At 40.9% G+C, this 26,980-nt stretch overlaps 1 protein-coding gene across 4 annotated transcripts in view; it reads left to right on the top strand.

The window, feature by feature from the left end:
- Positions 1-26,980, top strand: part of CSMD3 (CUB and Sushi multiple domains 3) — a 1,311,906-nt gene that overhangs the window by 739,376 nt on the left and 545,550 nt on the right. For all 4 annotated transcript variants that reach the window (XM_090040525.1, XM_090040524.1, XM_090040523.1 and 1 more), the window contains 2 exons: positions 17,726-17,908; positions 19,052-19,378. In XM_090040525.1, coding sequence (XP_089896651.1) covers positions 17,726-17,908; positions 19,052-19,378 — 510 coding nt within the window. The remainder of the gene's footprint in view (positions 1-17,725; positions 17,909-19,051; positions 19,379-26,980) is intronic.

The following is a 26,980-nucleotide window of genomic DNA, read 5'->3' as shown; positions in this document are numbered from 1 at the left end:
GCTCTGCAAATGTTATTTTCATTTGACTTTTTATCTTTCAAATGCTATTCCAAAGGTAAAATAGAGGTATTTTGCAATATATTTCATGACCCCATTGTATTACTTTATGTTTAAAAAATTAAGTACATTCCTGGTCCTTTGTGAGATGTAGCCAGTCAAGTCAGTTGGGCAATTATCACTCTCCATTTGACCACATAAGTTTCGGAAATCATGCAAACTATGAGTGTGAAATATCCAAAATTTAGTTTAATTCTACATCTAAATATTATTAATATCAGTAAGAATAATAATATTTTTGTGTTGAGCTTTATATACTAAGAAAGATCTCCAGTAGTACTCACTCTCATGGACCTCTATCATCATCTTCTCCTTCTCCTTCTCCTCATTAAAGGCATTCCTAAAAATACAAAAAAGCAGAAGAGTTAATACTGTAAATGTAAAACGTACACATATCCAGTTACATGTGTTGTCTGATTTAATATAACACATAATCCAGAATAACAGTAGTCTACTACCTCCCCAAGGCACTTCTGACACCATAGACCTCTATTCATTTTTAACAGCAGACTGTACAATAGTAATAAACAAAAAATAATAATTTGTGTTGAAATATGAACAAATAATGGCATGAAAATAACTTTTAGTCCAACCTTTCCTTCAAAATCTTATAGTACCTTAGATTCAAATATGTTTTATTTTTGTTTATAATGTTAGTACCTAGTTTGTGATGCTGTAATTTGTCTTAAAGCATTTACTTTGCCACATGTCAAGTCTGAAATGGTGGTGAAGTGGCACCACTCACTTCCTTGAATTATACTTTAGGATTGCTTTCTGTTTCTTCCCCCACCAATGTTATGATAAACTTACTCGGGTTGCAGCTGGCCTGCTATTGATGTCATTAACACAGATAAGTGCTCCAGACATCTAAACAGTGACCTTGAAGGCAAAGGTGTAAAACTACACATGACCACAAATTAAAAGGTTAATGAACTGCTGCCATCATCTCTGAGATACGTAGTAAAACAGTCTATAAAGTTGAAGTAGTATGTCTGACAAAATGTGTGAATAATAGAGAAAGCCACTAAGTTCTAGGCCAAAGTGCACAGGAATGAAAAGTTATGATAAACACGAGACAAGACAGATTAGAAATGTTACTGCTTGTGTGAATGCTTTCTGTATTGCATCTTGGGAAGCCATTAAGAAACAGTACATTATTGTTGAAAAAAATTATACATAGGAGTGGAAGAAAGGAGTACTGTTTGTTACACTTCCATCCTTTGGGAGATAGACAAATCATGAGCTCAATGACTTTTGGTTGACCAAAAGCGCGCGCACGTGTGTGTGTGTGTGTGTGTGTGTGTATGTAATCCTGTAATAAAGATTTCAAATGGGAGCAAATCTACTACATTCCCTGATATATTAATGCCAACAGTGAATTAATTTCATTGTTAAAAGTATGCTAGCTTTATTTTCTGACCTTACAGATATTGTTATGCCTTTTCTACATTAGAGCTAAATATTATCACATAGCCTTCATCTCATCCATGAATGTATGGATTGTGAATAACTGTAAACCCTGTTTTCAATAAGTTAATTAAAAGGAGCTTCTGAAGTGTCTCACTGTTAGTCATGTTCTCTAGTACTCATCTCATTATAGTGCCATTTTTCTGAAATCTCTCTTTTTTTAAGCATGGACACTAGGGCTGTGTGAAGCTTCAGTAACTGATTCAATTTGGCCTAATTGGGAGAACGAATCTCTGAATCTAAATCAAATTGGGAAACCAAGTAAAAGCTCCAATTAGATTCAAAGTATGCAAATGGTTAGGATGGGATGGGATGGAAGTTGTCTTGGTGCCAGAACCACCTTTTTGGAAGCATAGTTCACAGGGTAGGAAGTTTGTTCAAACAAAACAGGAGGATGGGGGATAGAACAATGCATCCTGGGATGCTGGACTTCAACTTGGGTAACTCATCTGTAAAGAGTGGTCATACATTAATGGAAAATAAGTTGAGTAACACGGATCAAAGATAAACCTGCCCTGAAGTGGCATAACTTTAAACCACCTACTGTGTTTTAATATTAACTTCATGCATTAATGTGTGGACAATCCAGGGGTTAAGAGCTCCAGCAGCTACCTAAAATGAAGGTGTAACATGCCTAGGTTTGCTCTGTATTGACTCTTCTTTGCTGGTTATAGGGATATCTGATTCTTGTGGGATATTACTGCTGACAGAAAAAATATATCAACTCCATCCTGTATGCTATTGCTAGGCATGTACTGCTAATGGGGGGATTAATAGGAGGAGGTTGGAACAACTGACTGGCTTGGGGTTTTATTTAGGGAAATAGGATAGTATGAGGAAAGAGATATAAAGATATATAGATCTGAGAGTTTGCATCTCACAGAAAAAAAATACTGAAGGACAGAGAATTCCCTTAAGGCCCTCTCTTTTGTCCTCTTCATTCTGCTTACTAAGTAGAAGATAAGTGAGTGATGCAACAGGACAATGTATGGGAGAAGGAAAAGGGGATGGTAAAATGATATGTTTATGTACAATATTCTTCCAGTTGATTTACACTACTCCAGGAATGGAAGCTAGCTGTCAACCCATTTTAACCAGTCGCTTGTTTTTGGCAGCTTTAAGCTGCTTCAGATTGGCCTAGGTTAGCCCAAACATATCAGTGAGGAGGTCAAAATGGCGGGGGGGGGGGAGGTTGTTTGTTTATTTTTGGTGGGGGTTAATGAAAGATTTAGGCTATCTCATTAAAATTGTTAGGGTGGATATATTATAACACTGTCTTGGAGTTTCTCATTTAATGTTCACTTTTTTTTCACTTAAATAAAAATTTAAGGTAAAAACACGATGTATTGTGTTATGTCTGTTTATCATGTAATGTAATCAATAATATAACCAATGTTGTCATGAAAGATAAAACATAGTGGTGAAATCTTTGGCCTACTGAAATCAGAGTCAGACTTCTAAACTAAGGTGTTGGGCATATGTTCATTTGTAGTGCTGTAAAGCATAGCAGTGTTTTGAGTTGGTGAGAGCTATGGGGCATGCAAATGTGCAAAGCTCCCAACCTTGAGTCCTACAGGGCAATTTTACACATGTTGCCAACACAGTGCTGGCCGCTTTTAATTAGCAAGCTGTGCTAATTAAAAGTGTCCAGCTGCACATTGGGAGCACATGCGTTAGTGGCCCAGTGCACCTCCATGCTAAGAAAAAGGTGGTGGTGCCCTTTGAACTAAAGCACATTGAACGTGTTTTAGCTCGAAGGGCACCACCACCATTTTCTCAGCTCAGGGGCACACAGAGCCACTGATACACATGGCACATGAGGTTGCCAGAACGCGTCAATTTATGGGCTCCAGCAGACTCGATTAATTAAGTCTGCTCTGACACAGTCGATTTCCAGCACATCAGAGTAGGCTCCTTGCATGTGTGTAAGTGCCCACCAATTTTCTGTAAAGATACATTTTCCAGCCAGGATCAACTATTGCCAGTGGCAACTGCTGCAGCTTCCTCAGCTGTTACTGAGGGGTGGCACCAACCTATTGGACTACCTGGGAGCTGCAACAACAATCGCTGTTATGATGATTTTGGTGTTCAGTCACCTGATGATGCTTCCACAACCAGATCAGCAGGTGCTGCTGGATACTGACTGGGCTGCCTGCAAAGCAAGGCGACGCAAAGTGATCAGACAGCCTCTTGCACCCAACCAGATGTTGCCATTGCCCACCTCTGTAGCTGTCAGGGAGCCACCTTCTCTCCTTTCCCCCCTGGAGGAGCACTCTGGGACACCTGGCTTCTGAAAGACTCCATGTAACAATACAGCAGACAGTAGGACAGGATTGCACCTTACAGCTAACTGCCTCAGAGCCGTGAGATTTCATAGGCAACATTTTTTTTTGTTATGTATATTGTAAAACCTAACTGTCCACATTATATGCAGTGCTACACAAGGAAGTGCTACAAAGAACAAGAACTTTTTTATGGTGGATTTCTCATGTTTTTCTAACACTACAAGGGCATGTATACTGCTTGAAAAGTAATGTGTTTAGGACCTAATTGCTTGTTTTACCTACTTTTCAAGACTCCTAGAGATAAAGTAGATTTTGAAATGATCTACATGCTCCAGTTACTTCAGCCCTTTTAGTCTTTTCCTATTGCAATTGATATCCTACTCATCTTTAAGGCAACTGTGGTCTCATAGCCTTTGGCTAATCGGATTTTAGCTTCTGTTACTCTTTTTTGAAAAATCGCAATGCTTGCTTTCCCAGCGGTTGACATTCCTTTTAATTGCTCTGACACTTGTATCTCTGTCTTCGTTTTCCTGAAGTATTTGTTGTTTCATCACCCTCTCCTCAAAGTGAGCTTGTCAAGAAGCTCTTGATGGCATTTCTGGTAACTATAGAGAGAATATGCATCCATGATTTTTTCTCTGTTTCGTTTGTTTTTTGGTTGGGCCAAATCCCCGTTGTTGTGGATGTCAGTTAATGTTAAGGATTTAAGCCTTGTGTTAACCATGACATACCAATTTTATCACATTCCCATAAACAATGATCCATCTTCTGGATTTTTATTTCTCCTAACAAATAAAAATCCTTGAGATGGATCGTTGTTGTTACTGCCCCCTATTGGATGGCTTGACACTGTTCGTCTTCTGTTTAAAGGCCTTTATTGTACAAAAGTGTGAGGGGGCCAGGACCCCGCGGGGCCCGGCCCGAGGGAAGAACCCCGGAGATCCGCCCCGTTTCCGGGCCAGGACCCGGAAACCCGGTGGGGAACTTAATGTGTGCCGGAACCTGAACCGCGCCGGCGCGGGACCGGCGCGGGAAGATAAAAAGGAGACGCTTACCCGCAGAGAAGAATGGAGGCTCCACACGGAGCCCACTCCAGGAGCGGCGGAGCTACGTGCGGTGAGGCCGGGAGACACGCGGCGGGAGCCGGCGGCAGCGGAGCCAGGAGCCACGGACCCGCGGACGGTGAGTCAGGGAGCGGCGGAGCCGGGAGCCTCGCGGCGGGGGCCGGCGGCGGCGCGGCCGATACCAGCGGAGCCGGGAGCATCGCGGCGGGGGCCAGCAGCGGAGCAGCCGGCAGAGGCGGAGCCGGGAGCCCCGCAGCAGAGGCCGACCGCAGAGCAACCGGCGGAGACAGAGCCGGGAGCCGCGCGACAAGAGGCAGCGGCGGAGTCCCAGAGGGCGGCAAAGCCCCACACGACCCTAGAGGGACCAGTGGCGCAGGAAACTGCGGAGACAGCGATGGCCGGAGGCCGCGAGGACTGGAAGGTAACGCAGACCCCGGGGGCCACCGGGAAGGGGGCCACCGACGGGGGAACCCTTCTGCAGAGACTTCGGGACACGTGGTCGCGCAGGACGACCCGTGGGCGGGGAAGGCCGGCCGTGGAAACCCCGCTTGGCGGGAGACATACGTACGGGGGTTGGGATAACCCCAGACCTTAGGAGCCAGCGGCACCAGGGGGACTAGGTGCCGCAGGAACACCGGTGAGGGTCCGGCTGGGGAAGGCCCCCCCCCCTTTTCCACCGGACTGGGACTCTACCGAAGGAGCCCCTCACGGAGGCTCAACCCGGAGGACCGGGTGAGGGTGTAGGGGAGGAGGAGCCCTCAGGACCCCTGGACTTTGGAGGTACCGTACCCCACGTGGACCGCCAGCTTCCCGGCACGGGTGAATCCCATATTTTCCATCAAGTCATGGCAGGAGAGAGCAGCGAAGCGGGACGGTCCACTGAGTACCCCTCCTCTCCAGGGGACATCCGGGGTTCGGGGTCCCACGGCACGTGGTACAACCCCAACCCTTACAAAAAGATACATTGTTGAATCCTGCAGGAAGAAAGGGATTCAAACATAACTTTTTCAATTGATTTATTTTCTCTTACTATGTTCATATCTCTTTGTGTGCACTTTCAAAAACATTGTAGTATGCATATTTGCTGGCAAAAAATATTCATGGAAACAGTGAAGTTTAAGTGAATATTCCAGCATATTTACTGTAAGGGATTTTATATTTCTGATCATGGGTTTTTCCAGATTCTAAGAGTTAAACTAATCTGATCAGAAAATAGAGACATAGCATGTAATTTAAGTATTCTGTCAGAGTACAAATTTTAATCAAAAAATGCCCAAATCAGTACTCTTTATAACTATATTTTTGAAAAATTCTTGAGCTGAAAATTGTGCATGTAAAACATTAATCAAATACTTTAAAAAATGCAGAAGCTACATACAGACATTAAATTACTGTCAGGAGAATTGTCAGTCTTCTGGTAGAAACTAGAAGCATTCAAGTATGTGAACATGCCCTCTCCAGGAGAAAGATACTTCAAGACACTACCTGGAAGATCTCCCTTTTAAAAGAAACTCTTTTAAGAATGAATACCTGTATATTCCCCTCCTGGTCAGGACTAAGAGGAGAGCAGCAGGGCAATGTTTTCCATCTCTTCTCCAGACTGTTGACTGCCTGGTTTGAAGAATAGGCTGGGGGCTTTTCTCTACTGCCCTCCATTTCCAGACGGGTCCCACTGGGTAGCATACACATCCCATGGGGCTGTGGAAGCAGGGCTGGGGAAGCTCTCCCTAGAGCACTGGGACAATGCTCCCTGTGCTTCCCCAGAGCAGGGACTAGCTTGTGCTCAAAATGAGCTGTGGGCTTTGTCTCTCTGCTCCACTCTTTTCCCAGGATGCTCTACAAGAAGGGAGCAGAGCAGTGTGAGGGAAGACTCTCCATTTGTTTCTCAGACCTGGGCTTCCCCATGCTTTCCTCTAACTGAGATCACCTTGTAACCAGGATCTAGGGAGATGGGGTGGCTGCAAGCTGAAAACCTGCCCTACTCTTTCTCCCAGAAACATTTATAGAAGTGGAAATTTCTCAGAAATTTCTACTACTAGAAATGAATGCCTGTTCCTGGACTTTGACAACTCATGAACTAAAGTACAGCCTAAAATACTGTAATAAATGGTTCAGTGCACATGGATCATCATGTTCCATTGTTGCCATGTATTCCTTTAATTGAATAATGTCTTACTTTTTAAAATTACTCTCTCCTTTGGTAGTATGTAAATATGTTTTGCTTTTGTTTTGTTTTTTATAATTGCCCATTTATTATATTGTATAAATATGCAAAGTCTTTTTATTTGGTTTAGATTGCATTAAATAATGGAATGGAATTGATTAATATTATAATATGAAACCACAATTAATATGAAAAACCCTTAGTGTTTTTATTCCACAATTGGAATATGAAATTACATAACATGGTTATAGTTAGGGCTAAGATAAACTATTTTAATGTATCCAAGTGTACCCTTTGGTAAACATTCTCAAAAGGTGGAGAACCAATTAATAATTCCTTCATGTTTCATTATTTTTTTTTTTTTTTTTGTACTGAGCCTCTAAAGAAGACACAAGCTACCTGCAAGGTTCAAGAAGCCTTAATTAACTCAAAACTCTTTGGATTATTTTACCAGATAGTAGAAACTACATAGGAATTATACATAGATTTATTACGCTTGGCACTGATTCCTCAAGATTTCTGTTTTCAGTGTCTTTCTGAATTTTTGTGCTTAAAATTTAGACCTGTGCATACATAGGTGGGATTCAGATGTCCTGGGTCTTTCTGCATTGAATGGAGACCCTCAAACACACTTTGAAAGAAATGACTTGCAGACATGAGTCACCAGGATGTAGGAGAGCATGTGGATTAACCAATTTGAAGAGCAGAAAGGCTAGTGTCTGGCACACTGTCCCTCTTCTGGAGTTAGGCAGCACTTATTCAGTACCCTGCAGCCCTAACTCATGTATTTCTGATAGTTCTGGGGATCAGTAATATATAATCCCAGATATGCAAGGGCATTGGCAACATTCATTTAATGCGGAACTAATCATAAGCCTACTATACTCTGGGTGCATCTACACACTTATTTATGTGCTTTTGCTAATGCACATTAAATGTAGTACTTCTAATGTGAGGTACTAACTAAATGTGCATTAGCATATTCTAATGCTCAGTAGAAAAAGTGCATACTTTCTTTCCTCCCTAAATTTATTCTATAGTTTCTTCTGCTCCCACAGTAACTTTTTGTGTCTGCCACTTGTATTCAGTAGTGGATATGGTAGAAAACTCCTGTTGGTACAATGTTCATAAGATGTAAATATTATCCTGAATCCTAGGAACAACTGTTCTACTATGTAGAATGCTCAAAGAAAGTTTATGTGACATCCCAAAATGTCCATGGTACACTGCTCTCATTCTTTTCAGTTTCATCACCTTACGGTGAATCGAGCATGCCTAAATCAATTTCTGTACCCCACCTGGACACAGACTGAGCCCTCAGTACTGTCCCAGTCTAAATTAATAGCAGCTGCTCAGAAAAGAGCCTTTACCAATAACATCTCAGCGAGGACAGCTTTATGCATTAATAGAATTCTGTGGGTTTTTGGTAATAGAAACTTAAAAGATGCCAAGCCTTGTATACTTCCACTGTTGTAGTGCACTGCTCTGATCAGTGTTAAAGAGTACTGTCAATCAATAGGTGATCCATTCCTTAGTACTGCAGCTGCTACCTGTTAGCACTAAGAATTATAGTTATGCTTTTGAGCAATGTTAGGAAAAAAAGAAATATATGTCTCTGTGAGCAAGCTGTTAAAAGCCTGATATGCTCTTAAGATTTGCTAAATGCATTCAAGGATACAGGTTGTAACTGTGTGGGTCTGAAAGCAAAAGGAATCAGAACTCTTGGTAGTGGTGATATCTTTTACTAGACCAACTAGATATATGCAAAAAAAAATCCTTTATTTGTAAGCTTTCAGGTACACATGCCCTTCTTCAGGCATAGCAGAGTGCTAAGATTGTAAAATTTCTGTAGGTGGAAATGAAATGTCATATTTCACAGGAGCTGAGAGGAGAGCTGAAAGGTGTTGTAAGATCTCCTGGCTGGCAAAATTCATTTTGTGCAAATTAGGCTCAAATAAACTGTTCTAACTTTTATTTGAGCTATCAATACATCTTTTTAAAACATATAATTATAAAAAACTGAAATCATCATACTACCTAGTGTTTAGATTTGAAGCATTTTCATTTTAATTAAATGTCAGACAAAACAGAGTTCTGTAGACTAAAATTATTGCAGCATGAAGTTCTAAACACCACGTCAATCTACTCTTCCATGGAGTCTTTTGCCAAATATTAGTAACATCAGATTTTTTTTTACAAACGTATATCCAAAGTACAGATAATCTCAGATAACTTCAACAACAAATTTTTGGTCTCTTGCTTTATTTCCCCATAAGTGTCCTTCTTCCATTTAGTTGCTTCCATTATACATAAGACTTGGGCCATGGATAGGCATTCATTTCTGCCATTAGGAATTTAGAGACTTTCTTATTGGAAGAAAAATAGCCCAGCTCCTAAAGCATGCATGTGTTCAAGCCCCTGGGTAGCCAGGAGGTAGTCCCTGGAGAAGGGAGCAGACTGTTAATAGGTAAGCCTCTCAATCACCTAGTGGGCATGCTTGAATTGCACACAGGGTGAATTAAAGTTGGAGACTGTGGCGGAATGCCGGGCTAGCGGTTCCGGCACCGCTTAGGGGAGCCGCGGGCTTTGCGAAGCTGTGCGAGCGCACGGCTTGTGGGGCGGGATTGAGGTAGCTTTATAGCCGCCCTCGAGGTTCGCTGAGTTGGCACAAGTAGACGGCTTAGAGTAAGTTGTTAGTTTTCTTTGTAATAAGTCTATAGGATGTCCGTTGGTTCACGAGGTTCCAGAGCCAGCCCTTGCGTTCCAACACTGGAACTAGTCCAATGCTAGGTGCGGCTGCCGACTCCTTAAGTCCCAGAACTGGTCAACGGCTCATTGAGATGGGATGTTAGTAGTAGAAGTTATTACAGAGTAGATATAAGGTAAAGCAAAAAGGTTTTATTCACTCACCTGGCCTCACCCTCTTACGAGTAAGAGGGGAGGCCGGTTGGAATGAAGCTGCAGTAAATACAAATATAGCGAGCGTAGATATGCTGTCTAAGCTACGATGAGAGGCAGTCAAGAAGTGGAGTCTCCGATGTTTCTTTAGTTACAGTATGCCGGATACAAAGGGGGTCTGTTGGTTCACGGGGTTCCAGAGCCAGCCCTTGCGTTCCAACACTGGAGCTAGTCCAATGCTAGGTGCGGCTGCTGGCTCCTTAAGTCCCAGAACTGGTCAACAACTCATGAATGGGATGTAGAGTACAAAACTGTAACACGGTGAGTCATTGTCAATTGTCGGGTTCTCGAGGCCTTTGTCTTTGCTGGGATACGCCCAGGCGGGGAGGCTGAGAACCGATCTGCAGGGTAATCGGGCCTACAGAGTTTTTCAGTTGTCATCTCTGCCACTTCCTACTTCTTTGCCTCTTTTATAGATGTTGGTTGGACTGCCTCTATGACACTAACTATGATATAAGCTAAGCATACAGGGATAGGATAATTTCTTTTACATAATAGTTACTAGGCAGATTCTCTACATATGTTTCATTTCTGCAAAATTGACACTTTTTAGATAAGAAGTAAAAGTTACAGAATACAGGTGTGTGGCTTACTGCCAATAGAGATCAGTACCAGTCACTTGCTTTGGTTAACAGTGAAGGCTTCAAGGTTACATAAATGTGATAGTGCCACGCGGCAGTTATACAGAAAAGAGAAAAGAAAATAATATAAAAAGAAAATAACATAAAACAGTTACAGAGACGTGGGGAAGAGGGACCAGGGACAGCCTCCTGAACCTGGGGTCCTGGCTTCTTGGCTTTTAAGTTGCCAAATGTAATCGGCAAACCTAGTCAGTGCACTTCTGACACCAGTGTCCACATCATTGATAAAGACGTTAAACAGAACCGGTCCAAGGACAGAGCCTTGGGGGGACACCACTGGTCATGGAATGCCATAGTGATTCACTTCCATCAACTACTACTCTCTGGGTCTGACCTCAGAGCCAATTCCACAGCCATTGGCCTGTGATGTAGCTGAGGCCACAGTTCGCCAATTTTCCCATGAGGAGATCATGGGATACCAGACCAAAGTGTTTTTTAAAGTCCAGATACATGGACTTCCCATCACTTTGGGAGGTAATGAGAGAGAATATCATGACTATTTTCAATCTATAGCCTTCCAGAAAACTAGCAATTGTGGTAGTTTTCAATATCTTATTTAGTTAAAGGGAGCTTAGAAGAAAAAAACCAAACAAACACTGCCTGGTATGAATAAAATGATCTTTATTGTCTCCAGAGTTCCCTTTTTCTTAGGTTGGACTTTTCCCCCACTTTTTCAGAAAACATGCATTCTTCAACTATTCATTACTTTATCATTTATTTTTCAGTTTTCTGTTAGTATATTTCTCTATCAGTCTTTACAAAACAATGCAACCATAGTTTGTATAGTATCATATAAATCTTATCCTAAAATGCTTTACAAAAGAAAATAATGCATTTAACAAGAGAGTAAAAGAACAATTAAGAAGCATAGTCCTGGGGCAGGAGGGAGTTAAGTTTTCAGGTGAGATTTGAAAATAAATGAAGAATCTTTGATAATAATTAATAAACACTCATCTTGGAACCCCATCGATGGTCTCAGCTGACTGGAAGAGAGCTAAAGTGGTACCCATCTTTAACAAAGGGAGGAAGAATGACCCTGCCAAATTATAGACCAGTCAGTCTGACTTTGGTTCTAGGAAAAACTTGTGAAAAAATTGTTAAGGAGGCCGTCAGTCACAAGTTTGCAACTGACAGGGTATTAACAACTAGCATAGCTTTGTGGAGGTTTTGTGGATCAAGCCTAACAAACCTGGTGTCATTTTACAACCCAGTACCTAAAGAGCTGAACAAGGGACATGAGGTAGATATCATTTACTTAGACTTCACTAAGGCCTTTGATTCTGTCTCCCATGAAATTCTCTCAATTAAACTGGAGGGTACTGGCCTGGACCAGCCTACAGTGTGGTGGGTGGATAACTGGCTTAGAGACTGGTCCCAGAGAGTTGTAATCGATGGAATGGACTTTTCCTGGAAGGATGTCTCCAGTGATGTCCCACTGGGATTGGTGCTTGGACCCATGCTTTTTAACATATTAATTACTTGGATGAGGGGGTGGAATTCTCTATGGATAAGTTTGCAGATGATACAAAGCTGTGGGGAAATGCGGGCACACCAGAGGATAGGATAAAGATCCAGGATGACCTTGACAGACTGGTTTTATGGGCTGATCAGAATCAGATGAAGGGCAAAAAGGAAAAGCTCCAGGTCCTTCATATGGATAGGAAGAACTTTCACCACAACTATAGGATAGGTCGTAGCCCACTAGCTGGTACAGCATCTGAATGGGACCTGAAGGGTCACGATTGACCAGAAGATGAATATGAGCTAATAGTGCGAGGAAGTTGCCAGCAGGGCAAATAGATCTCTGGCATGCATCAGCTGATGTGTTGCCAGCAGATCCAGGGAGATGCTTCTTAGGGCTGTGCAAAATTTCACTGGCTGTTTAGATTCAACATGGTTTCACCTCATTTCAAGCTTGAAACAGTGAAATCGAATTGAAATGAAGGGCTTTGAAACAGCCTTAAAAAAACAAGGCTAACCAAAACGTTTTGAAAGTTGCAAAACATTGAGTTTCAAAGCAGCCAGCAGCCAGGTGGTGGGAGATGGGTAGAAACAGGGCTGTGCTCCCAGTGGCTTTGCAGCCCCATGTGGCTCAGCTGCGAGTGAAACCCTGGCTCTCCCCGCCTCCCATGGCCAGGCTCTGTGAAGCCAATCACAGTGCAGGGTAAAGGGAACTGAGCCCGATGATCGGGATGGGGAAGGCAACTCAACCCAGCTGCACTGAGTTCTTTTCCCCAGCCCGATCATAGCACTGGGGAGGGGAGCTCAGCTCAGCCTGGCTGAGCTCTTTTCATCAGCCTGATCGTAGTGTTGGGAAGGGGAACTGAGCGATTGGGCTCAGTTCTCTTCCCCAGCTCCCCAGGTGGCAGTACCTGGTGCAGTCCCCAGGTGGAGGTCCCAGGTGGCAGTACCTGGCTTTCTTCCCTCATCTGGCAGGCATATCTCCAAGGATGGAGATTCAACCATATCTCTAGGTTACTTGTTGCAGTGCTTAACCAGCCTCCTTGAGCTCATTCTTTATGTAACACTCCAATTGTATGTTACTACCCACAAGTAGAGCATAGGGCCAGGTACAGATGTTACACTTTTACTATAAGTGATCAGAAACCAATTTATACCTGTAACAGAACAGAAGTTTGGTGCACATAGACTGGCTGAAGAATGGTGGAACACTAGCTAGGATTTGCCCCTTCACCAAAGGGCGAAAGTGTGTTCTGTTCACTACCGATCTGAACTACACTGCTTATAGAAGACTGTGTAACTTAGATTGATTGCACCTTGGGCTTTTTCAGTGTCTGTACTAGCCTAGAAGTGATGGAACAGTTTTGTTGTCTTCCCCTAGCAGTTTTAGACTGATATGAGGAACATGTGGTAAAGCTCTACAGACACCTGGGAAATTATGTGTGCTGAATCCTCTTTTAAGCTGGCACACTGTGGCTCTGTTTTCCTTTGTTTCTTTGATAATAATAGTAACCCTTCACACTAGCTGGAGCAACTTTCATCTATCAACCTCATGTTTTAGACAAGACAGCTACATTACTGTATCTTTTTTTTAATGCGGGGAAAATGGACATCATTAAGCAGTGATTTGCTGAAAGTCAGATTCAGTGAACCATGGGTTCAGACTTAAATTCAAGTCTGTGGCTCCCAGTCCATTGCTCTAATCACTAGATTTCCTTCTTCACTAAAATAATGCTAATTGCATGGGAAACTGAGCTTTAAAATGTATTTACTAATAAAGATACCAAAGGATGGGATAAAGCAGAAAACAATTTATTTTTAAACAGTATTCAAACAGTCTAAACATAGCAGGAAAATCAGATGCATGGTTTTGATAATAAACAAAATTACAGCTCATTAATAATAATAGCTTGTATTTAAAGGGGAGGGGGAGAATGCCTCTTAAGGTTTTTATGTTTTATTGTTTTTACACTTCTTACTCAAAACTGCCTTCACTCTTTCCTAATGAAAACAAAAATATTATATGTTTCAATAATATACACATGAAAGACTAGCTATGGCACATTACATGAGTCCTTTTTTGTTGTATCATTTTGGTTATGTGCTAAAAAGGCAAAAACCAATAAACAGAATTCTTGTATAAAAGCTTAATAGCCCATTTGGATGACATAGTCATGTGTAGAATATTTTCTGTATTATTTTATTTTACTTGATTTTATTTATTAGATGCATGTATAGTCCTTCCTAAAAAGGTTCAGAAAGTCTTGCAGGAAGAAATCAAAACAATTTATAAAATCAAATACAATACAATATAAAACAAAATCTTCCAAATCAATATCCCAGCTTATCCTTCCTTGCTAAATAGAAAGTTTATAGAGTGCTTTTGTAAGATGCTCTGGCTCAGGCACTGGCAGGCATCAAGGGGAAAGGAATTCCAGAGCTGAGGAGCAACTACTGAGAATGACCTCCCACACGTTTTCACCAAGCAATTTTGGTGTGATGATGGTACTTACAGATGGCTTCTTTCAGCTGATGTTAGGGTTCATGATGGAACAAAAGGATAGTTGTTGGCCCTTCGATCCTTATTGATCAAAACCAGCACTTTGAATTGCACACAGAAAACTACTGGAAACTAGTGCAGACTCTGGAGCACTGGAGTTAATATGCTTCTGGTGATCCACCCAGTCAGAAGGTGTGCAACGACATTCTACACCAGTTACAGCTTCAGGGTGGTTTTCAAATCCTGGGTAGACAAAGCTCTGGCTGGGATGGTCCTACTTTGAGCAGGGGGTTGGATTAGATGACCTCTGGCGGTCCCTTCAAACCGTAACTTTCTATGATTCAATGGCCATCAAAGATCATTAAGAGCTCATTGCAGTAATCTAACCTTGAAGTTATGAAGTTATTGTTGAGAGTGGCCAGATCCAAATCTGAAAGGCAGGGTCTAAACCAGGGGAAGCTTCTCTACCATCTAACCCTCGCAAGCCAGCATCTTGCACATTGAGGTTGAGGTATTTTGTCACTCTGTCCAAAAACATTGCTGACCCCTGCCTTGTCTAAACCTTCTCACTGGATGGAATTGGTGAAAGGTACTCCTAAACACCACCTTCACCTGAAGATCCAGGTGTAGGAGAGAATCCAGGAGACTCCAAGGCTGACGACCTGAGTTACAAGGGGAGGCTGTACTCCAACCAAGGAAAGGCATGCCAATCCTCCTCAGGCCAAGCAGTCTTGCTCCCAACCCTTAACCTCTGTCTTGTCTGGATTCAGCATCAGTTGTTTCACCTGCACCCCATCCTCAACTACAATCAGGCATTAGAAAGACCAAGACTGCAGGGGCCCCATATCAAATTAGAAAAAGTTATATCTGGGTGTCATCAACATATTAATTGTAACTCACTCCGCACCTCTGTACAGTCTCATTCAGTGATGTTATACACACAGTGAACAAGAGAGGTGACAGGGTGGAGTGCTGGAGAACCTCACAGGAAATTTCCAGAGGGGATAAAAAGCCCGCACCTTTCTTTTGCCTCTGTGACATCCCAGCTAGAAAACAGCAGAACCAGTTTAGAGTGGCCCCATGAATACCCACCAGGTCATGTAAATACTTTATCAGCTCCTCATTATTATCTGTGTCAAAGGCCTCAGAAAGATCTAGTAAGATAAGCAGGGCACAATATCCCCTGTCAATTTCCAAGAGATATCATTGAACAAGGCTATGCGCATAGGCTGTCTCTTATACCCAAGGAGAAAGTGAAACGGGGATCCAGGAATACTAGATGTACCTGGAGTTGTGCAACCAAATGCTCAGTGACCTTCCCTGAAAAGAAGAGGTTGGAAATGCTGGGGTGAAAGTTGGAGGGTCAGCATCAGAAAATGGTTTCTTGAGTATGGGTCAGACAGTTGCAGGTTTAAGAAAGTCCAGCACCCTCGTCTGATAACCCCTGCCAGACATGTTCCCAATCTCCCCACTGCGGGATATTCTACGCCAGGATGGGCACAGGTCCAGCTCACAGCCCGTCACATGCACCCCTCTGTGTTCATTCTCTGCATCAGTGTATGATCTCTATAAACTGGACAAAATCAAACTTGCCCAACCACAAACTCTGAGGGCATTTTTACACATGCTTTGGGGTGGCAGGGGGAGGGAGACACTCTAATTAAAGCGCCTAGAGCATCTTATGTATCAGTGTCCCCACAATTCAAAATGGCATTGGGAGGACTTTATCTAAAGCTTGTTAAGTCTGCTCTGATGCTCTGAACAGGCACTTTGACTCTGTGCCAAAAGTGGTGGCCTCCAAGTCATGTAGGATAGTTGCAGTTATTTGGATAGTATGTGGTGACTCCTTTTCCTTTATTATTTCCTATCGTGTGTAACATCTGGAAATATCATAATCTTCTATCGCTGAAGCTATGTTTTTGCCAAGGGAGTATTATATCAAACAGCTGTAGTGGGTAGTGAAAATTAAAAATCACACACATGTGTATGTGTCATTTCTCTTTATAAGCTGCCATGCATTTTTAATTTGGTAAAGGTTTTTCATTACCGTTATCTTCTAATATCTTAATAGGCAACTTAACAAAACACAAAGTTAAATATTTACACTGAATTTCTATCTTCCATTGCAATTATATTTATTATTAACCATAATGATTAACCTTAGGAGTTTGTAAAGAAGTGGGTCTTTGTTAATACTTTGTTAATAAGACAATGGTTTTCCTGTAAATCTGTAATTCTGCCTCTTAGACAAACTAACGACAGCTAACTACTATTTCTACAAAGAGCAATGAAAGAGATCATAGAGAAAAGCAAAAAAATAACATTAAATCTAACAGTTCAAGGAAGAGTTCATTTTTCTAAAATATTACATCTGGGTCTACTATAGAGAGAAGTTTCTACAAATTAATTAATTATACAGCTGGTACTTACTGACCTGAACAGGTCTATGGAATTCAATAGAATAGTTTAATTTTCTCCGGTTACTTTCTCCCAACAGGAAGTAAGAGAAAGAATGATAATCTTGTAGTTTACATCCTAGCTCAGGACTCAGGAGGTCTGGCTACAATTCATTGCTATGCTATATGTTTCTTCTGTAAGTGGGCAATCATACCCAATATACCAGTTTCCTATTTATAAAATAGGATTATTTATTTTCTTCGACGCTTTGCCTGTCTTGTGTATCTAAATGGAATTTCAGACATAGATGCTATCTAACACAGGGGGGCTCTTGATTTCTTTGAGATTACCATAGAGTGCTGAAAGACATATGAAACTTATGCCATGTGCAGTTGTGATTAGAACACCATATAAAAACCACAGTGGGGTAAGGAAGCCATTTATATTTTTCAGCCCTATTTTGTCTGGGTTTTTTTGAGCGCTGATTAAAAGGAAATAACCCATATGATTGTATATCAACTGCAGTGACCCATGCTTAGAATTCATGATATCTTCACTAATGTTTTGTATATTGAAAGCAATTTAAATTCATGCCTCTCCTTCACTTATTGTGTTAGTGACATTCATACCGTCAAAATATGTAACGTTGTTCTATACCAGAGGTCATATCTGTGGAAAATGCACCTTATTCCTCTGAACATAAATTTTCTATTTATTTGCTATTTGAACAGAAATTGAAAAGGAGAGCTGCGGGGATCCTGGAACACCGTTATATGGTATCCGAGAAGGGGATGGATTTTCCAACCGGGATGTTTTAAGGTTTGAGTGTCAGTTTGGATTTGAACTAATTGGAGAGAAATCCATTGTTTGTCAAGAGAACAACCAGTGGTCTGCAAACATACCAATATGTATTTGTGAGTACCAAATGCCTTTTTTTTAACAGAACATATGTTACAATTGCCCTTGCATATAATTGTTTGTGTGATTAATTGCAAAGTTAGTACAATGTAATTAATTTTGTTGGCAAGTTGAATTTACTTTTGTGCAGTGATAGCTTCATAATGTATTTATGCCAAATGTAAGTTCTGTGACCACTTAGACTTTTTCTGTTTTCAAATAACAGTTATCAAATGGGGTATTATTATGTGCCTCCATATAACATTTTATTGTTGACATACTGTACTTTGGAGGAGGCAGTATATTTTATGTGCATTATATACTTTTTATAGCTGCTACTATAAGTTAATTTATTTCATCAGGTTAGTAGTTGCTGAATTGCAATCAAGGGCATTTAAATTATTTACAGATATTTCCATGTATTATGCATGACTATATTTAAGACCTTTAAATGATCATAGAGATGTATATTTTAGCTGTCTACCAATAATATTATACAGAATAAGCTTAATGCTATAATATATATTTGTGGTAACAGACACATTTCTCCCCTAGCATTTACATAAAAAAAAATTATAGGCCAGATATATTAGGAGCAGAATCACTTGCTTACCTTATTGTAAATTAATGTAATATCACTTAAATAGCACAGTTAAATATAAAATATTAACTTCATAACAGCAAAACAAAGTTACCATTTCTTTTTGGCTAGTTCAATTTTTGTGCGTATATATATGTAAGCTAAAATTATAATGTCAGCATTGACCTTCTGACTCATAATGTACTCAATGAGAGGTTTGTTTATCTAAACAGTTCCCTAAAGGACAAAATAAGTGGTATCAAGTGATTAAGCACTGCTGAACATGGATAAATCATGAGGACTGCTATGGTTTTTAGTGTACCATTGGTATTGTATGTGACCCTGGGGGCTGCTTTTAGGAGTTAGTCATATAGACAGAAAAAGAGTAAGAAGACACCAGAAAAAGCAAATCAATTTGAAAAGTTCTCTTTTTGTTTCTCAGCTGGTCCTAAACAATATTAGCTTTTTCAGTGGAGGAAATAAGCATGTTTTAAGGATCTCTTAGGAAGAGAAAATAATATAAGAAAACCCTCTTGAAAATAGCTTTTATTTTGTTCTCTAATTTCTTTCTCTCTGACAGTTCCTTGCCTTTCCAATTTCACTGCACCAATGGGAACAGTTCTTTCACCTGACTACCCAGAGGGATATGGAAATAATTTAAATTGCATCTGGACAATAATCTCAGACCCTGGGAGCCGGATTCATCTCTCTTTTAATGACTTTGATTTGGAATCTCAGTTTGACTTTCTTGCAGTAAAAGATGGTGACTCTCCAGATTCTCCACTGCTTGGCACGTTCACTGGAGCTGAGGTTCCTTCCCATCTTACCAGTAATGGGCATATATTACGCCTAGAATTTCAGGCTGATCACTCAATGTCAGGACGTGGATTTAACATCAGTTATAATAGTGAGTTTTTCTATTTTGCTTCATTTGAATAATATGTAGAGTGTACTGTAGAATAACACAAGATTGCCTTGAAAACATATTGCATATTTAATGTTCTTGTTTTCCCGTCTCTCTCTCTCACACGATTCCAGAAAAAAATAGAGTTGTGTATTTTAACTTTTGCTAGCCTTGAGGAGGAGGCAAATGATGGAAATAAGAAAATGTGTAGTTACCCTTATCCAGATCACTTTGAACTACGTTTGTAAGGAGCTTAGGTATCCATAGGAGCAATTTAATATGTATCTCTGTGTCCAGGAGGCAGAAGACCAAAGTTCTATGCACTCCCCTCATACAAAGTGGGATTGACTTGCATTTTCTGCTTCTCATTCACATGCTAAAACCACTAGCCTGGAGCTTATGCTTTATCCAGACCTCTTTCCAGTCCTCTTGAAGCTGATCCAATTGTTGTCTAGAAAGGGATTCTATATGTGGGCCAGAAGAAAGAGACTAAGCCTCAGGGAGGGTGGCTTAGTTAAATGGATGCTGGACTGCAGTGCAGGGAACCCTGTTTCTAACTTGGGCCACTGTCCCAATGGGGAAGGAAACTACCCAAATGCTATGTATCCATTTAATAAAAAATGTAAGAAGTAATGGGTCAGCTTGACAGGATGGAGAGTACTATGGGCAATGCCTAATTTGTGATGTGATGGTTAGTAGGGCTGTGTGAAGCTTTGGTTGCTGATTTGATTCGGAGGAGATTCAGTCTGATTTGGCAGCCAAATCTCTGAATCTGAATCGAATCGGGAGACCAAAATTTCCAAATCAATTCAAAGCCTCCAAATCAATTTAGAAAAGATTTGGAGGAGATTTGGGCAGTCCCTGTTCGCTGCTGAAGATAGTTGGACCTGGGCAGTCCCTGCTTGCTGCCGCAGGGAGTTGCTGCAGGGAGTTGGTGCCGATAAGTAGGGGACAGGGAGAGGGGTTGGAGGGGGGAGGGGACCATGGGGGGGACCCCTGCCAGACCCCATCCCTTGCCTGCTCCCCCAGCCTCCCTGAGCACTCCCCGGCCCCCACCCACTCTCCCAGCTCCATCAACAGCTGCCCCGTCTGGCCCCAGTGTCCCGGCACTTAAAACATTTTTTTAAAAAGCCCTGGGGTCACCAGATGCTGCAGCAGCCATCAGGGCCTCTGGGGGCTCATGGCAGCGCCCTCCCACCCCCATAGCGTGGGGCAGTGGGGGGCAATGGAGATCGCCCCCTCCACCTGGCAGGAGCCAGGGAGTGTGGGGCTTTTTTTTTTTGTTAAGTGGCGGGATGCTGGGCCCAGGCGGGGCAGCCGTTAATGGGGCTGGGAGATCAGGTGGGTGATGGGGCCTATTTGATTTGGAGATTCAGCCGATTCAGCGGTGGTTGAATCTCTGAATCAGATTCGGCCAAATCAATTCAGGACAGTGATTCGAATCACTGAATTAAATCACTGCCCCCCAAATTGGTTGAATCTGAAGCAAATATTAATTGCTTCACAAAGGCCTAGTGGTTACAGCACTTGGCTGAGAAAGAGGAGCTGTGGGTTCAAGGCTTTTCTCACGGAAGGTCCTAGAATCTGTTTTTCCTCATCCCTGAGCAAGTGCCCTAGCTGCTAGGCCATTGGGCTAAAATGTAAGAGGTTGTTCCTTTTCCATTTTAATTTAATCAGTTATGAACGAGGGAGAAAATTATGCCTCCATAGGTGGAAATAGAATCCACACAATGCATAAGTGCCAAAAATTGTCCTTAGCAATCAGAACTCTTGGTAGAGGTGATATCTTTTATTAAACTAGCTACCTAGTTGATCTAATAAAAGATACCACCTCTGCCAAGGGTTCTGATTGCTTTCACCTGTAGACCAACATGGTTATAACATTTATCCCTGAGAAATAGCTCTTAGATGGTAGGTAAGTGCCATGTGGAGCGGGAACAGGATTTTTAGTCCCTAAGTTTGGAATGATCTCTTACATTTCTGCCTGTAGGCATTTATGTAGCTGCCTGGGTCTTGAAAACACTGAACTGCTTGATATCTATCTGTCACCTAACTTCTGAAGGAAATCACAGATTAAACATTCCCCACCTGGGGTCTGGACCTGGTTGGTGATTTCAGAGAATCCACAAAATCAGCCCAGAGCACTCATTTGTGATATAAAAGACCAGCTTCAAATCTTACATCTTCCTGATTTGGAGCAGAGACTTGATATCCCATGTCCTAGGAGAGTGCTTTGAGCACAAGCCTATGGTATATTCTAAATGGTCTCTCTCAATCTTTTGTGGTGAAGCTATTTCACTTCATAAAAAATAACTAAATCTGTACTGAGCCAGACAGAGAGTGAGGATGATGCTCCAGCATGGTGGTCAGGTGCTTACTTGAGAGACCCAGGTTCCACTTAACTATTTAAGTACTCCACTTAATATTTCCACTTAACTATTTAAGTATTATTTTGTTAGCAATGCCCAAGTGCTTTATATGATTCTAGACCTAAACTTGTGTCCTGTTCCACCCCTCTGCTTTGGCTGACTGTAATGCTTAAAGGAGGGATGCCTTTAGAATTACCTTTAAAGGGTGCTTCCAAAATGCTGCCACATGGCTGGGCTACTACTACTAATCTGTTGCCTTGTCCTTCTACTCCCAAGCTTCCCTTTCTGTTCTTTTCACCCATATGTTTATAGAAATAAAAAAAATGAGATCTGTGGAGAAGACATTGTCTCTTTATTGCATGCTTGAACACTTATCATGATAGGGCTTTCACCTTTCAGAAGGGTTCTTAGTTATCACCATTTTGCAAATAAATATATTAGTATAGCTGAGCCCTTTGAGAACACTTTCAGTACAAGAACAAGAATATTTCATAATGGGATTTTAAGTCTATTTTTTTTACTGTATGTTGTATCCTGGGCTCCCAAAGTTCCACACATTTTATGGCTTGTTTACAGACCCAATCATGTAGACACTGGGCACATCTACACGAGATGCTTACTATGTGGTAGCTTAATAACACTGAGCAGTAACATGCTGGTCAAAAACCATGCTAATAAGCTACTGTGCATTGTTGTTAGGCTCCTGTACAGTAACTGTCACAACCCCCCCCCGTACATTGGCACTACTGTGCAGTAATTGTAGTTACTGAGCATTTAGTTAGTACTTCATTAAAGATAAAAGTTAAGGATGAAAATTAAAGAATTTTTTTTGTGCAAAAAACTATTTGGTCTAATAAAAGATATCACCTCTACCACAAGCTTTGATTCCAGTCACTACTGTGCATTAATGAACATGTAGATGAGCCTACTGAGAAGTGCTCAGGCTTTCGTTTACTCCTCTAAATAAAGGTTTAGTGCAATAAGTAAGTCCTAAAGCCCTTTTTTGAATAAATGGTTACAGGGAGAGTTCCAAAAGTCCCATACCTTAAAGATTTGCACATAATCCTACAAGCCCCTCTTGCACACCTTCCCTCTTCCCCTCCCCTCATGAAATCTATGGCATTTTATAGGTAGAAGACTGGAACAAGGTGGTTTAGGAAGTTAACAGGAGAGCCTAACCACTTGATACAGAACACAGCTGGGACCCCTCCACCCCCAAGAATTTTAATTGACTTGTTTACAAATCCCTCTGTGTAATTGCATTGCAATACAAAAGTGAAACTGAATGATTAGTGCAGGAAAACATTTTTGTTAATTGTATTTTTCTTTGGGAAGTGTTGATGAAGCCAGTGGTTTAATATTTCAATGACATATAAATATAGCAGTCAAAGTAAATGGCTGGTCAGAATGGCTTTTTTAGAAGAGTATAGTTTTGGGGGTTTTTTGGTCGTCATTGAGCTTAAACAATTAATAATTATGTGAATTTACTGCCTCTCTGAAGTGACACTGGTGGTGAGTACTGTCACTAATATATTGTTGAAGTGTAATTTCACATCATTAAAGTTAAGTTAGCTGACACATGTCACAGTAGCTTGTTGTATTAAGCTGCTGTTTTTTCCATTAAGGCTTTTTCCCCCCTTTGCTTTTTTTTCAATAGAAATTCATAGAGCTCTTTAATAAACCTTACATTTTAACACATTTTTTATGTTACTGGGGAAGGGTGGATAGATGGTTAGAGATGGATTGCTAGTGTGTGTGTGTGTGTGTGTGTGTGTGTGGGTGTGTGTTTGGAGAGAGAAAAATTGCAGGTTCATATTTTTTTCTACATCTAGATATTTTCCTTTAATAGAAGTTTGGAGTATAGAAGACAATTATAAGTGACCAGCAGATTGTTTTGGTTTGTTTGTTTATTTTTTTTTCTAAGTGAATTAACTCTATTTTGAATCTCTTGACTGTGGGCCTGATTCTCCTCTTTTATTCCATGTTTCTTCCATTGGCCTTACAGGAGTTGTTATTGATTTGATTGCAAGAATCATGATGTTTATTTTTAAGTTCATATGCCATAAGCTTGAGATATACCTCCATCTGAAACCTCCCTCCCCCCCCGCAAAAAAAAAACACACACAAGGGTGCTCTCATTTTTAGGTCCCTCAGTTAGCAATCACTTAAACTAAAGCATGCACTGATAGTATCTCAATATTTGCTACTACAGTTTGCATTCATATAAGAAAGTATTGAGATTTTTACCTTATTTTCTGTCAATTGCATAATGAAACTGATGTATTAAAATATTATTTCAAATGCAAGGGCTTTTCTACAATTTTTAATATTGGCTACAGTGAATCTGGGGCTAGGATGAGTGTTTGTTAGAGGGGAGGTTTTGAGTAGTGTTTTGCTTACAAAAGATAGCAACTCTAGAAAAGAAGTCTCTTTTCAGCAATATCTATTGCAGTCTGATAAATTACTGATATGTCCTTTCCATAATATGTGAACATAATAGACTGTTTAAGTCCAAAGGGGTAGGAAGAGAATTCTTATTAGCTTTATTCTCTCCTTTCATTTGTTAAACCCCAAAGTTAATTAAAAATATCCATTTTCTGCTATCACTTCTGCTGCATACAACTACAGTTATTTTTTAAAGTCATCAGTTGTCTCTTCTTTCTTTCGATATCGTGGATTTTATTTCACAAAGACGTACAAAATGATTATTCATTGGTAAAGAAAAAACAGGCTACCGTGACACACACCTGAACAAAGCCCAAGTTTCATGAAGAAAAGGGTGGGGGCAAGGAAATTTAAAAGACTTGCAGTAAAGTATGTAAACTGATTTGTACATAATGTTTCCAACAATCTCAGCGTTGTGTGGCATATAATTTATTTTCAGAAATGAGCTCTCTGTCTATTGTGTTTATTTTTACAACAGCTTTTGTGGTCTACAATAATCCTTCTGGTCTATACATTTTTCCAGCCTATGAACAAACAAAACAATATGCCATATCTGCATGTCTTTTTTTTAATATAATGTAACAATGTATCTAATGTTATTAGCTCACTGAAGTAAATTGAAAGACTCCCAACAACTTCATAATAGACTTTGGGTTAGATTATATAAAAATGGTAGGTACAAGTGACCGACAAGAGGATAATGGAGGTTACCATATGCATTTTTCAACGGATTTAAGTGCATTAAGATTTGGGTCGAGGGTTGGTAGAATTTTCGGAAGTGCATAGGTGCTTATTCCCATTGAAATCAAAGAGAATTAGGCACCAATAACTAGATCAAGTAGAGGATTTATGCATCTAAATGACAGGCACTGTGGCACCTAACTTGAAGAATCCCACCCCCAAAGTGGAACACAGAACCTGAGAAACCAAATTTCTGCTTCCTGTATAGTGTTAAGTGCTTCTGAACAGTATCTAAAATAACATATAGTGGCCTAGAGCAGGGGTGCTCAACCCTAACCATTGCATCTGGCCTTCAGGGAACCCTTCAGGTCTGAAAAGTTTATGGTGGAAGAGCAGTGGTAGCTGCCAGATTTCTGGACCTGTGGGGAGCCCTGCAGGCTGGAGAAAACGTTAGATCAGAGCACAGAGTTAACCCCACCTCAATCCAGGTGCACAGGACACTTTTACATATGCTGCAGGAGTCTGGCAGGGGCTCACTTGAATTAGAGTGGCTCTGAAAGCGCTCAGATTAAAATGCTACTGTGTCTTGTGCATCAGTGTACCTACCCTTAAAAATGGCAGTGTGGGCACTTGAAATAAAACTCGTTTGACTTGAACTAAGTTTTAGTTCAAGTGCCCAGTTTCCCACCCCCCAACCATTTTTAAGCATGGAGACACCAATACAGGAGGATGCTGGAGCACGGTAATTGCCACACGGCAGCTGACTCAATTAATTGAGTCCGCTCCGACACATTGGAATTACAGAGTGTTGGAGAAGCCTCCATGCTCATGCATAGATGCCCACAGAGACTGGCTGGAGGTAGTGCGGGGCCCCGATCTGGCTGCATGGGACTGAGGGGACAGGTGTGGGGCCCTGATCAGCAACATAAGCTTCCAGGAAGCCACATAAAGCCATAATTCAGCAGCACAGGGCCCTGATCTAGTTGGCAGCATAGGACCAAGAGAGTTGGCACAGGGCCCAATCCCAGTGCACAATGCCTGTTCTGGCTCATGGCACCAAAAGGTTGAACTCCACTGGACTAGAGTGATTTAGGTGCCAAGCTTTTCAGTCCTGATAAAGCTAAGGAGCTTCTTTGGAATTACAGGCTTTGAATGTTTGGCTTCTTGGTGATTTTATGGGGAAAAACTGGGGCAGTGAAGAGGCCCCTCCAAAGTTAGAGTGCAGTTGAGCAAGGTTTGCAAGATCACAGTTTTGGACTTGGACACCTAAGTTCTACCAATGTGTTAGTTTAGGAGACATGAATCCTTTTTTTTTTAATCTATGGTTAAATGCTTTTGAAAATCCCACTCGGCTTCTGTCTTACTTTACAGATACCTAAGTGTCTTCTATAGAGATTAGTAAATAAGCAAGCACAAAGTCAGGTAAACTCAAAGGAGAATAAATACATTTAAAATTATGTTCCTAATAGTTTTAATGGGCTTATAGTTATAAGAGTAGACTTTGTGTTATGTATATGTGTGTCTGCTTGAGTAGGAATTATGGGAGATAATTTGCTATAATCACTTATTGCAGAATTTTTAACAATACATATTTTTGTTTGAAATGTTTGTGAAGTTAAAATAATATATTTTTATTGTTTTGGTTAAACCTCCCTTTAATGGAAATGTAGGCTGCATGTGGGCTTAGTTTTTAAGGATTCAGATCTGTTCTGCAGGTATTGCATCTTTACTAACTGCTCCCACCAACTGCTGACTTCAGCTTCAAGCCAGACTCATCTGTTAGATGATGTTCCTGTAGTGGATGATTAATATAAACCTCCAGTACTAACTTCTGTAGTATTCACTTTTACTTTCTTGAGCAATAGCACATAATTAGGCATCAGGGTAATATCCTATACAGGAAAATCTACTATTAAAACAAGCGTAGTGTTGATGGTATCCTTTAGGTTGTTCACAAACAGACTGCAAGTTTAGAATGGACCAGTGTGAACATCTAGCTTATGTTCCTTTTAACCACAGGCCACAGTATTTTGTTCTGAATTAATTCCTTTGGTCTTTTAGAATAAAAGCTCAAGCTTATATTAACTTTACATCTGTGACTCCTGAACTA

The sequence above is a fragment of the Crocodylus siamensis genome, chromosome 3, assembly GCF_052110815.1.
Source record: "Crocodylus siamensis isolate JL-2025a chromosome 3, ASM5211081v1, whole genome shotgun sequence".
In the NCBI taxonomy this organism is placed as follows: Eukaryota; Metazoa; Chordata; order Crocodylia; family Crocodylidae; genus Crocodylus; species Crocodylus siamensis.
Note: the sequence above shows the minus strand (reverse complement) of the source record. Positions and strands in the feature narration are given on the sequence as shown.